General features: G+C 43.0%; 1 protein-coding gene across 1 annotated transcript in view; it reads right to left on the reverse strand.

Annotated features, from left to right (window-relative positions):
• The window catches only part of F5 (coagulation factor V), a 73,344-nt gene that overhangs the window by 30,346 nt on the left and 28,546 nt on the right, over nt 1-14,452 (reverse strand). The window contains exons 9-13 of the mRNA XM_038394720.2: nt 14,036-14,138; nt 8,208-8,419; nt 7,010-7,160; nt 5,316-5,528; nt 1,431-3,462 (exon numbers count right to left, since the gene is read on the reverse strand). Of these exons, the coding sequence (XP_038250648.1) occupies nt 1,431-3,462; nt 5,316-5,528; nt 7,010-7,160; nt 8,208-8,419; nt 14,036-14,138 (2,711 nt within the window). The remainder of the gene's footprint in view (nt 1-1,430; nt 3,463-5,315; nt 5,529-7,009; nt 7,161-8,207; nt 8,420-14,035; nt 14,139-14,452) is intronic.

Below are 14,452 nucleotides of genomic sequence, written 5' to 3' on the forward strand. Positions count from 1 at the left end.
ACCAAAACTCTAAGTGCTGATTAAGTTTCTTATGGATGTAGGTTCTATTCTCAACTCTTCCAAAGACTCAGGGACAGATCCTCAGCTGGGAGAAGTTGTCACAGCACCATTGATTTCAGTGGTGCTATCGTCATTTATATCAGCAGCTGAGTATCTGCCCCACACAGGGCAAATCATTGCAGTATTTGAGTTTCAGGATTTTTACACATTGAGAACTCAGAGCCCTCTGGGAACTCTTGCAAATACAAATAATGAAGGTAGAGCTTAAGCAGGGGTCCTACATAGGGAAAGTTGGGAAGGGGGAAAATAGACAAGTTTGTCAAGTAGTCTGAAGATACAATTTGAAAAATACACAATTTGGAGACTGAATTTGCTGTAGTGAAACTATTTCCGCTCCTGTCCAAAATCAGCTGACAATGAAAATTCAGGCTGTACAAATATTTTTGTGGGTAGCAATTTAGGGGGGAAAAGGCAGATTTTGCACAGAAATGTGCAATCACTGGTAATTTTGCATGGTTTGATTTGAAATTTCAAATTTTTAACAGGTTGAATTTCCTCAGAAAAACTGGATTACAAATTCCTGTTGGGAAATAAAGCCACTTTTTCCAAATCAAAACAATGCAAACATCTCAAATTTTGGGTTCATGCGCGATGGTCCAATCAGTTCTTGATCTCTGCTAAGACTGGCAACAAGGGGGTTAATTAGAATTGTCTGTGGTGGTGGTGATTTGCATGATGTGGATAGTCCAGTTCCCAGCAGATAAGTGGGAGCCAAACTACTCATTTTGTACTAGAGACTGAATAAAACTTCAGATGGTGGGAACTATAAGGTTGGAATTTTCAGTGGGGCCTAAGGGTGTAAGGCACCCAGCTCCATTGAGACTCCCTTAGGTCACTTTGAAAAATCTCCACCTAAATTCCTACCTACCCAAGCTGGATTCAAACTGGCAACCTATGGGCTCTCTCTTGACTGAGTCCCAAACCATCCCATCCACACTTACTTAGATATCAAGCTGAGGTATTGATGTGGGCCTCATTACTGTAGTATCTGTGCAGCTCCCAATCTTTAATGCATTTATCCCCACAAATGCATCTGTGAGGTAAGAAAGGGCTTTATCACCATTTTACAGACAGGGAACTGAGGCACAGAGAGACTAAGTGACTTGCCCAAGGTCACACAGGAAGTCTCTGGAAGAGGTGGGAGTTAAACCCAGGTCTCCTGAATTCCAGGCTAGTGCCCTAAAGCACTGGTCCTTCCTTCCTCTTCACCTACTGCATTACAGACTGTTAAATAGAACAGCACTTGTGTGATTAAGAAATCCCCTAATCCTTCAACAACAGTAGCTTTGCTGTGGGACAGCTATCTGAATCAGTGGCCTGGTATTTAGCAACAGGGTGTGAGGCAACAGAGAGGAAGAATTTGGCCCAACCTTTTCTTTAATCCTGCATAGTCCCAGAAGACCTCTTCGGCTGCGATGTAGTATCTCCTCATGGTCCCTCTGCTGCGTAGATAATGCACAGCAATGTCATCAGGGTTACGGACATTATTAATGTTGAATCTGGGGTCCGTTGTGTATGGGTCATCGAATTCTACGTATGCATATGAATACGAGTAATCTGCAATTTCCTCACTGTCAGAGCCTCCTGGAACATACTCCTTGTAGTCCCCATTCCCACTGGGAAGCCCTATGATGATGGGCTTAAATTGTCTTGGGGTCAGCGTGTAGTTAGCCCTGCTTGGCAAAACCGTGTGGTTGGCCTCGCTGGGCAATGCTGTATTGTTGCCCTCACAAAGGGACATTGTGTGGTTGGCCTCCCTGGACAATAATGTGCAGTTTTGCTCTCCAGGTACCTTTGGGGGTCTCACACCTCTGGGTGTCAATGAGAGATTACTATACTTTTGATGATCCTTTTTCTTCCTTCGGGTCTTGATGAGAGTCACAGATGTACTCAAGGTGCCATTCATATTTCTCTCTTCCCCTTTCAGAGTTGGATGCTTGCTTCTTCCTTTCCCATGACCCTTTGTAAATGGTGAGTAGCCTTTGAATTTCCCTTGCTTCTTCTTATTCAGGGATACACTCTCTCTTGTAGACATTGTAGCATTTCTGGAACAATTCTGTAATTTATCAGTAACCTGAGCTGAATTTGTCTCCATCCCATAACTCTCCTTTCCAGAGGCTAAATTCCATTTCTCATTCATAATTTTAGAGGGAGACTTCATACCTCTTGGTGACAGTTTTCCCAACATGTCCTTTCCCACCACTGGGCTACGAGTAGGAATTAAGATATCCGATGCATAATCTAGAGTAAAATTTCTTTCTTGTTTATCTTTGGGTAGTTCTAAATCAGAGAGATTGAACGTGTTTAATTCATTGTTTTCCACCCTGTGTCCCACAGCAAAAGTCAAGTTATCTGCATGTTTGGGAAATTCAGCATTTTCTTTCTTGGTTTTCTCCTCCTCTTCCTCCTCCACGTCCTTGTCCTCAACATATTCATTTGGAAACTGGTCAGACCCTAACATATCTGAACTGGAGATATTCTCTGCATGGTGAGCAGAAAGAGGTGCTCTGTCTGAACTGGTGTTGGCAAGAGAAGAAAGACTTTTGTTTTGCTGTATACGATCTAAGAGGGCTCGCATCTTTTTAACGGCGTAAAATGTAGTCTTCAGCTGGTCTCGCCTTTCCCTCTTTCTACTGAAATTGAATTCTCCGCCTGAACTTTTCTCTTGTGGTTCTTCTGAATAGAGTGTTGCAGAGGAGGACGCCATGCTGTCCCCTCTGTCAGGTAACAGTTCTGCTGCATCTTTTGTTTGGGCTTCTTCCCTGGTCCTCAGTAGTTCACCTGCAAGTGTTTTCTCATAATTTCCTGATATCTGACTGTAATTTCCTTCATTGTCACTTTGGTTTCCAGCTTTAGATGCCAAGTCAGGATTTACTGCTGTTGTGGTGACTGGAAGTGAATGTTCTTCTGCTGCCACCGTGTAATTTGCATGGAGGGATCCAGCCTCGGTTGGGAGAGGAGCAGTGCTTTGAGTTTCCAAGAGCTCATCAGTGTCCAAGGTACCACTGTTCTCTATGAATGGTGGATCTGAGCCAGGAGACACATCAGCCCTCTGAGTGCTGGTGCCAAAGTTCTCATCTATGGCCAGAGCAGTAAGATTCTGTGTTTCTTCCTGGACCACTGATTTGTTCCCAAATGTCCGAAGTCCCAAACTTGAGGCCAGAAAATCTTGATAATCATAATCATCAGAAGATTGCTGGGGTTTTTCTTCTGTTTCTCCTTCAGTTTGGGGTGAGGTTACAGGCACATTTTTAAGAGTCTTCTCATATGAAAAAACTATGATTTCATACAGGTCATCCTCAGAATAATAATCAATATCTTTTTCACATTTGGCATCTCTAAACCTCAGCCTCATGCCATGGCTCATCTCAGGGGAACCCCAGGATACAAAAAGCCATGTACCTGCAATTGGAAAAAAAAGTGTACTACATATTACTTGTAGAGCTTAGTCTGTACAGCACCCCACAATATTGCTCTGGTCCTTGATTGGGATTCCTAGGCATAACCGTAGCAATAAATCATGAATACTGAGTACAATTGACCCATAAAGTTCAGAGACAGATCTGGATATTAACTTCCCTAAAGTTTAGGGTTATTTGGTTTCAGGTTTTTGGTACAACCCATGATAGAAAGGGAGATAAGAGACCAAAACTAGATAGAAACAAGAGGTTTAGATAGGGATCCAAACTTTGGGAGTTTGGGTTGTGTGTACAAAACCTATGGATGAGAGAATACTGATCATAATAAAAATCCTCACATGCATTTTAAACCATTTCAAAATCAGATATGTTACAATATTTTAAAACGCTCTGGAGGCGGGAAGGTCTTTAATAGGACAGTGAAATTCCACATTTGGACCTCTAGATTGGCCTGCATGAGAATAAATGGGCACAGTGCACCAGTTGACTCCAGGTTCTTTGCATTTCATGGCATGTCCCACAATAAAACATGGGAGAGATGGACAAAAAATGGCTTTTACCTGAAAAAGATGCCAGATGTAATTTTCTACCTCCTCTATATTTTAAGTGACAGAATTGCATTGCTTACCTTACATTATTTCCAAAGTCAGCAATAATGAGCACATTTTACAAGAACTGGAAAAGAGGGTCTAGGGAGGGAAGGAGATGATCACATACTAAAACCAAACAATAATGATGGAGAAGTACAAAAGCACAACTTTGGAGATTTCTGTTAAGTCTGATGGAGGTTTCCAGCTTCAAGTAAACATTTTAAAAAAATAACCATAATGCATAATTAGCCTGTGGAACTCACTGCCAGAAGGTATCGCTAGAGCCAAGAAGTTAGTAGATTCCAGAGAACTAGCCATTTATATGGACAAGGAGAACATTCACAGGTATTTTAAACAGGATCAAAAATTAAGGGATCTAAACCCTTCTTCAAGGCATCAACCAACCACTGGGATTAGGAAGAATCTTCCATTATATGCAGGCTATTCCAAAATTGTCCACACTGTGGGATTTCTTCCAAATTTATGTGAAGCATCTGATAGTGGTTACTCTCAGAGACAGGATACTAGAACTAGATGGACCACTGGTTTGATCCAGTCTGATTGTTCCAACAGTCTTTCGCTCCTACATGACTGGTGGGCCAGATCCTGACCTGTAATGCAGCCATTTTTCTCAGTAACACCAGTATAATTTGGCTATAAGTCCATTTTAACCAGCCTACGGCGGTTAACACCAGTGGAAAGCTACATATCCTACAGTAGAATAGAGCAGATCAGAGGTCCCTACACCACGTGTTTTCTCTGCTGCCAGAGTAAGAGGGAAAAGCAGCTCTTGCTATGGAACAGCGACACTGTCAGGATGTTCCTTTCTAAATGCAGAACGATGAACAGGGCCCCAATGTATGGCTTTTAGGATTTGGCCTGCTGGTTTAAATGTGGACATTTTTCAGTTTCTATAGATTTTGACAGAGAACTTCAATACTGTGCTTCAAATGACAGTTATACAACTAGAGCCACAGTAAGGACTTCTTTGGAGAGTGCTCAAAAGCAAAACAGAATCATCAGTAAGTATAGCATATGCAACAGCACTGCTGTGTCATGTGCTGCCAGCATACATATACCCCATGTGTATCAATCACTCTTGCTGTAATCTAGGGAAAGATGTAGATAGGCTAAAATTTTCTATGCACTTTATGCAAAGCTTTTCTATTTTTATGAGTCCTTATGGACTCTAGATACAAAATCTCTTAGCAGATCATTAAACAAACACAGCAGTTCTGCCACTTACCAGCGTTGTCCATTTCTACAGTGACCGATTCTCCACTCATGGGGAAAAGATTCAGTACATCTTCATACTTCCCTCGAGACAAAAAACTGTGACCAGAAAGGTGTACGGACACCACCTCATCCTGGGTACCAATACTGGAGACGTGCCACTGCACAATTCCGTCATGGCAAAATCCCAGGATTTCAGTGCTGTCAGACATGTAGCCATTTATTGCTAAAACAAAACATAAGATATGCTGTTACAGCACCTTAAAGCCTCACCAGCATGCAAGACGGTAAGCCAAATTCATGCTTTCAATGGATTGACATCAGGGATGGAACTGACATCTTTGTATCCAGACAGAAAGATTATTGGCACTCTGATGAAATTGGGCTACAATCCAGTCACCTTCATCTGAAGGGACACCATTAGGTTAAAAAAATCACATATTAAAATAAAATGTCCTTACCTCTGTTCCTACTCACCCTATATTGGATTCAGGGTGAAAGAATTCAAATATATATTTTTTAAATTGTTGATTTTGTACATTTCTCTCAGCTAGCTAGCCGTGAAAACAGACTATGAATCAATTACACTTATGTTTACTTTTCACTTTTGGGTTCTGCATTACTCACAGTATAACACAGGCCTGTGGGTGACCTGGGCCGGGTACACTGGGGAGGGTGAGAAATGGGCTCCCAGTGTTTGTGCCATCATTGTCACCAGCTATTTTGGGAGGGCATATGCCTTCAGGACACATGCTCAGATTCACAAGCTAGAGTCAAACACTGGAGGAAACCCCAGAGGCTAGTGTTGCATCAGCAGTTTCTCTGGCTGCTCTGCTATCCTGTGTGTTACTGGACCACATGCTCCCTCCTGATTCTCTTGTGCTGTGGCCCTGAGGAGGCGGCTTCTAAGAACTACATGCACTGAGGGCCCCCCACACGGCTGTGCAGCTATGCCCCCCTTCCCTCTCTCAAATTAACAGACTCATTAACACTTACAAATTGCTTAGTGCCATGCTAATAGCTGCTGCTTGCTCCAAACACAAAAGCATGCAGTACGAGGCATGCAGCTGCTTGGCTGACTTCTGGATTCTTCCCAACATCCTTCCCTTTACTTCCCTCCTGATTCCTTCCCCCATCCACCCCAGGGCAAACAGGTGCAGCATCACAGATTGCTCCTGGTCACCACCCCAGGAACCCTGCCAGCCCCTGCCTACTATAACCATTCACCCCCAGTATCCATTCCCTTCTTTGAGGCTCTACACAAACTTTTACTAGGCCCCCCCTCCCTCACCCAGGTACTCTACCTCTCTCTATCTCCCACTGTCACTGATACGTCCACCCTGCACCTCTGGGTGCTGCCTCAATGGACTGTAGTTGGTGGCCCAGAAGCCCATGCAGGGCTGCTGAGACCACTGTCACTTCCCCTTCTCGGTTTACAGTTGCCTGACTCATGATGAGCTTGTTTGTGCCTAAGTTGCCCTAACTGTGCCCTATGAAATTCTGGAAATAGCAGATCCATGAAGCCAGAACCAGAACTCTGCTCATTCTTGCTTGCAGCACACATTCATCCTTCAGCATACAATCTCAGGGGCCAGTTTTTGCCACTTGGGAAATCCCCATGCCTGCCTTGCACCGCAGAATATGCACCCATCTGGGTACTTGCGCTCACATGAGCTTTTGCAAACTTGGGCCTAGTTTCCCACTCACTGTGCATCACGTTAGACCTGTAGAACTTGGGATCATCCCTTTTGACGGTGGAGGGGTTGCTGCAGTACTGCTTGATGTTATCCTCTAAGTACCAACTCTTGTTTTCATCAAACACGGCAAACACGGCCTGCTGCTCTACATCCGCCTTGTTCTGAAAGACAGCAGACATGGCAGGGTAAGTTTTGCAAGCAGCTAATGGATACATAGTGGGGTATATTAAGGGCCTAATCTCGCCATCCCTCCAGAGGCAAAATTTCCATTCAAGTAAATAGAAGCACAGTCCAGTAGTTAGAGCAAGGGACTGGGGTTCCGGACTCCTGGGTTCCATTTCTACCTCTGCAACTGACTCACTGGGTGACACTGGACCAGCTACTAGCACGGCTACTATGAGCTGGGCTCCCCATAGTGGCCCACTTGTTCCTGTATGTGCAGACGCTTAAGTCACTGCTTCCATTTACTTCTGGGTGGTGCCTGAGACACTTTCAAAGTAGATTCCTTCCTTTGGCCACATGGAGGGGAAGTGAAAGAAGAACTCTCCCAGCAACCCCCTTGCAATGCTTCTGGATCCCCAAAGTTTGGGGTTGCCAGACCTAGGTGAAATCTATGATAGACTGGGGTCAGAAGCTATCATAGACCAGGGTCAGAACTTCCTCCCTTTCTCCCTGCATACCATCAAACTTTGGGGAAGTTTAGGGTGGTGTCTAGAACCAGGATTTTGCAATTTCTTGTCTTGGCAAACAAAGCACAATGAAAGAAATCACTAGCAGCCTGATCTTTCTAACTGAAAGCCCCAGCGAGCACTCTAAATCCGGGGCTACATATGCCAGCATGCAGCTAAAAACTATCACTGCAAGCCGCCCTTATAGAGAAGTCCTATAGAATTTAATACAAAACTATCCCATTATTTTAGGTTTTTTGACTCATCCTATAGAATTTAATGTCCCAACTAGTGAGTTCTGTAGGGTGGTTCAAAGAACTTATCCAAAGGATCTCATACCTCATTACATTCTATGGGTTTTGAGACTGACTTCTACAGACGACTAGTGATCCGATCCCAGTTCAGTTCTAGAGGCCTTTTCTCTAAGGGAACAATCAATGAAACCAAATTCCTCTGTAGTTCAAACAACACACACGGACAGGAGCCTCTCTCTCTCTCTCTCTCTCTCTCTCTCTCAGAGGCTGCAGAACATGATCATACCTGCACACCCCTCTTGTCCAGTGCTTCCCTTTTACAAATCAGAAGTGGGCCAATCAGTCCAGAGGCTATATCCCTGGTTACATCTACAGCACTGTGATAGAATCTCGTTAGACACTGGGCATCCTGTGCAGTGGGCTGATCGGTGTCCACAACGCTCCATTTATACGTGTAGGTTTCCCCCGGTTGAACTGCTTTACTCAGTGTGCTGTTGTCTGAAGGAGAAATAAAAAGAGAGAAACATTAATAGGTGTTACAAACTTAGAGCCAGATTCATGGCTGGTGTAAATTGGCATAGCTCCAATGAAGTCAGTGCACCTTCAGGCACTTGAAGTTCAATATGTACTTTGGGCAGATCTACACTTCAATAACAACTGAGTACGGGGCCCTAGATACAGCATGGTTGTCCCATGTGGCTTACAACAGAGTTCCTGTTTGCAGTGCAGAAAGGGGCTTAACTATGCTCTGTTATTAAGTTACAGCCTTGGACCGTCCAAAGCTCTAGCACATCCTGGAGACATGCTTTGTGTCTACTGCAGAATGCAAAATGTGTTGTCACTGTGTTTTCTGACTGCTAAGGTCCCATGTGCTATATGGGAATTATACCACTTACTTTAGAGACTTGTCATGAAGCTAAATGAATGATGGGTGTAAATCGCTTTTGAGATCCATGGATGAAAGGCACTACAGAAGGACAAAAAAATTATTGAACAAGGACTGTTCATATCTGGGGCAGAAAATTCTACATTTTAATTGTGACAGTGAACTGCACACTGGTGGGAAGGCAGATGCAGAAGGAATTGCCTTGGCTCTAGCATATGTCCTGGCTAAAGCTAGCTCCATTCTTTTTCTACAACAAACCTGCTACTCACTACATTCTTCCTATACCAAATAATCACCCATAAAACAGCATCTAATCAATTGAAGTTAATGCTGCAGAAATAGAATCAAAGGACTGGAAAGGACCTCGAGAGGTCATCTAGTTCAGTCCCCTGCACTCATGGCAGGACTAAGAAATATTTAGACCATCCCTGACAGATGTTTATCTAACTTACTCTTAAAAATCTCCAATAAAGGAGATTCCACAATCTCCCTAGGCAATTTATTCCAGTGCTTAACCACCCTGACAGTTCTAAAGTTTTTCCTAATGTCCAACCTAAACCTCCCTTGCTGCAGTTTAAGCCATTGCTTCTTGTCCTAGCCTCAGAGGTTAAGGAGAACAAATTATCTCCCTCCTCCTTGTAACAACCTTTTATGTACTTGAAAATGTATATCCCCCCTCAGTCATCTCTTCTCCAGACTGAACAAACCCAGTTTTTTCAATCTTCCCTCAAAGTTCATTTTTTCTAGACCTTTAATCATTTTTGTTACTCTTTTCTGGACTTTCTCTGATTTGTCCACATCTTTCCTGAAATGTGGTGTCCAGAACTGGACAGATTACTCCAGTTGAGGCCGAATCAGTGCAGAGTAAAACAGAATTACTTTTTGTGTTTTGCTTACAACACTCTTTCTAATACATGGCAGAATGATGTTTGCTTTCTTTTGCAACAGAGTTACACTGTTGACTCATATTTAGCTTTAATCCGGGAGCCACAGTGGATCACCTTTCCGCAGTACTCCTTCCTAAGCAGTCATTTCCCATTTTGTATGCGTTCAAGGGATTGTTCCATTCTAAGTGGAGTACTTTGCTTTTTCCATAAACATTGTTTTTATTAAAGAAGTCATTTACTGTTGAGAATATATCTTCTCCGGTACTTCTTTCCTTTAGTAGCTCACAAAAAAGTAGTTCTTTGTGTATTTCATTATTGAAACAGAATCTAGCAAATACCACAAGCTGAGACATATTAGAAACATCTGTACTTTCATCAAACTGTATAGCAAACCTCCCACACTGGGTAATTTGTTCTAATACTTGTTTCTTCAAATCTTCAGTAATGTTTTCTATGAGTCTTCCAATAGTATTTGCTGACAAAGGAATGCATTTTAGTTTGTCGCCATATTATTTTCCGTGTATTATTTCATCCATTTTTACCACGGCAGGAAGAACAAGTGTTTCCCCAATGGTATATGGCTTTTTGTCTTTCACTATTAAGAAAGAAACCTCAAAAGAGGCTTCTAAACATTTATCATGAAAAAATTGTAGAGGTTTGTCTTCACATTCTGGATGCTAGTTTTTAAATGTCTTGCTAATCATGATGGCTTCATACTATCATTAGCTAGTATCTCAAGGCACAATATACACTTAGGGCGAGGTTCATCGTTAACGATAGTGGATGTAAATCCATATTTCAAATAGCCTTCTTGACCATTTTCAATTTTTTTGGCCGACTTCTTGTCAGATCTGATTAGATTGTCATTGTTTTTACCTCGTAATGTGGTTGGCGAAGAGCTCGTACTAGGAGTAGGAGAACTGCCAGCTCTGCCATTTTCTTGTTGTTCGCTTGTGCTTGCAGTATTAATATTATCTTCAACCCGCGGTTTCTTTGCAGGAATCTTTTTAAGCCACTTGTTCATTTTGTGAGGGTTAGTTTAGTTCAAACTAGATAATATAATCCATAAATCCACTTAACCAGGCACATGTAAACTGCAATATGTCGCAATATGCTGAAAGCAAACGAAAGAGTGAGGGCGCCACTGTCAACCCCTCCGTGTTGTGGAACTCCCACTCTTCCCTCAGGATACCTCGCATGGCCAGCTCCAAGCACCAGCGTAGGAAGCACGTGCCTGGGGCGGCACACTATAAGGGGCAGCATTGCAGCCAATCTTAGGGCACCACTCCTCCGGCCGCCCTTTCCCCCCCCCCCTCCGGCAGAGCTCCTCCTGCCACGCCCCCCAATGGATTGTCTTGCGCACCCCACTTTGGAGACCACTGATCTAGACCATTCCTGACAAATGTTTGTCTAACCTGCTCTTAAAAATCTCCAATTAAGGAGATTCCACAACCACCCTGGGCAATTTACTACAGTGTTTCACCACCCTTACAGTTCGGAAGTTTTTCCTTATGTCCAACCTAAACCTCCCTTGCTGCAATTTAAGCCCATTGCTTCTTGTCCTAGCCTCAGAGGTTAAGAAAAACAATTTTTTCCCCTCCTCCTTGTAACAATCTTTTATGTACTTGCAAACGTATGTCCCCCCTCAGTCATCTCTTCTCCAGACTGAACAAACCCAGTTTTTTCAATCTTCCCTCAAAGGTCATGTTTTCTAGACCTTTAATCATTTTTGTTACTCTTTTCTGGACTTTCTCCGATTTGTCCACATCTTTCCTGAAATGTGGTGTCCAGAACGGGACACAATAGTCCAGTTGAGGCCGAATCAGTGCAGAGTAGAACACAATTACTTTTTGTGTTTTGCTTACAACACTCTTTCTAATACATGCCAGAATGATGTTTGCTTTCTTTTGCAACAGAGTTACACTGTTGACTCATATTTAGCTTTAATCCGGGGGTCACAGTGGATCACATTTCTGCAGTACTCCTTCATAAGCAGTCATTTCCCATTTTGTATGCGTTCAAGTGATTGTTCCATTCTAAGTGGAATACTTTGCATTTTTCCTTATTGAATTTCATCCTAATTACTTCAGACCATTTCTCCAGACCATTTTGAATTTTAATCCTATCCTCTAAAGCACTTGCAACCCCTCCCAGTTTCGTATCATCCACAAACTTTATAAATTTACTCTCTCTGCCATTATCTAAATCACTGATGAAGACATTGAACAGAATCAGACCCCACTTGATACGCCCTTCCAGCTTGACTGCAAACCACTGTGAATGCTGCTTGCTGTCTGACTCATACAACGAAGTGCAATCACATCTCTCCGGTCCTTGAACAAATCCACTGACTCCCCCATTCCTTACAGGAATCAGGAAATAAAGTGTCCCCTCTTCCTTCTTTAAAGCCTTCCATGGACTGGCTACAGATTATTTCATAGCCCTTAACTTCTGTGTAGTCTCTCGTTTGCTTGACCAGCACTAGCATCCTCACTACCCAAGATTGCGGATACACAGTCTTACCACTGTTGATGACTTTTCCTGCTGCTCTTTCTGTATCTCTCAGCTCCATTTCATTTCAGATCACAGCAGAAAACATTTCTCTCTCTTTTTCCCTTAGCTATGCCTCTTAATATTTGCTAATATTTCTTCTCCTCCATTACTATTTAGCCATGGAAAGACTTTGAAGATGTAGTACTTGGACTTTCGGAAAGTCTTTGACAAATCCCTAACCAAAGGCAAAGTAAGCGGTCACGGGATAAGAGGGAAGGTCCTCTCCTAGATCTGTAACTAATTAAAAGATAGGAAATACAGGGTAGGAATAAAGGGTCAGTTTTCACAGCAGAGAAAGGTAAATAGCAGGTTCCTGCATGGATCTGTATTAGGAAATATATTGTTCAACTCATTCATAAATGATCTGGAAAAGGGGGTGAACTGAGAGGTGGCAAAATTTGCAGCTATACAAAAGTACTCAAGACAGTTATGTACAAAACTGACTGTGAATCGTCATAAAGGGATCTCACTAAACTGGGTGACTGGGCACCAAAATGGCAGATGAAATTCAATGTTGATAAATACAAAATAACGCACATTGGAAAAAAATAATCCCAAGTATATATACAAAATGATGGGGTCTCAATGAGCTGTTTCTACAACAGAAAGATCTTGGAGTCGACATGGATAGTTCTCTGAAAATATTCACTCAATGTGCAGGAGCAGCAGTCAAAAAAGCAAACAGAATGTTAGGAACCATTAGGAAAGGGATAGATATTAAAACAGAAAATATCATACTGCCACTATATAAATCCATGATACGCCCACACATTGAACAGTGCAGTTCTGGTCACCTTGTCTCAAAAAAGGTATCTCAGAATTGGAAAAGGTGCAGAGAAGGGCAACAAAAGTGACCAGGGGAATGGAACAGCTTCCGTATGAGCCGAGATTTAAAAGACAGGAACTGCTCAGCTTAGAAAAGGGACAACTAAGTGTGCGGGGCGGGGTGGCGGGGGGAGGGGGGGAATATGACAGAGATATGATAAAACCATGACTGGTGGGGAGAAAGTGAATCGGGACATGTTAGTTACCCCTTCACATAACACAAGAACGAACGGTCACCCGATGAAATTAATAGGTGGCAGGTTTAAAACAAAAGTAAGAAAGTACTTCTTTGCCCAACCCACAGTCAACCTGTGGAACCCATTGTCAGGGGACGTTGCGAGGGCAGAAGTATAACTGGGTTCAAAAAATAATTAGATAAGAAGACAGGTCCATCAATGGCGATTAGCCAAAATGGTCAGGGACCCAGCCCCATGCTCCAACTACCAGAAGCTGGAACTGTATGACAGGGGATGGATCACTGGAAATTGCCCTATTCTGTTCATTCCCTCTGAAGCATCTGGTACCGGCCATTGTCAGACAGGATACGCAGCTAGATGGACCTTTGGTCTGACCCAGTATGGCTGTTCTTATGTTACATCAGCGAGCCTCTTGGCTGGTGTAAACTGACATTAGCTCATTGAAGTCGAGGACCACGTCCACACAGATATTTTAAATAATGGTGCTGCTTAGCATATTTACATTTTATTTTTCATCTGTAGATCTCAAAGCACTTTACAAAAGTGGGCACTTATCATAATCCCCATTTTACAGATGGGGAAAACTGAGGCACGGAGAAGAGACGCAACTTTCCCAAAATTACACAGCAGGTCAGTGGCAGAGCTGGGAACAGAACCCAGGTCTCCCACTCCTGTGCCCTAATCAGTTACATGACCTCCTAAGGCAAAGACAGACCCTACACAAAGTAACACTTTTGATATTGTGCAAATGTGAACAGTTTCTGACCTGTGGAATCCAGGGGATCAGTGGCTCCTTCTGCGTCTTTTGAAAGCGTCACTCCGTGGAGGTAAATGCTGTAGGGTCGACTGGCCATATTTTTGAATACAATCTACGTAGATATGGAGATGCAGAAAGTTTGAGTTCAGCATTCAGTGAATCCTGGTCTGGGTAAATCCCAGTGAGAGCAAAACTTGCATGATTTCAGCACTGAAAGTGCTCAGGAGAAGAAACGCTCCTTAAAAGAAAACTCTGGGGATATTAAACCAGAAGCTTCTACTTCAACATGAACATTTGTGGACCGCACTGATTGGGGTTCCTCTTGTGCGGCCTGGTCTCAGGCAGCTGATGAGACTGCCATCCTCAGGAGCACTTCCCACAGGGCCAGGCACATGAAGCCATAGAGAGTGCTAGCCATGGATTGGA

The sequence above is a fragment of the Dermochelys coriacea genome, chromosome 1, assembly GCF_009764565.3.
Source record: "Dermochelys coriacea isolate rDerCor1 chromosome 1, rDerCor1.pri.v4, whole genome shotgun sequence".
Taxonomy (NCBI): Eukaryota; Metazoa; Chordata; order Testudines; family Dermochelyidae; genus Dermochelys; species Dermochelys coriacea.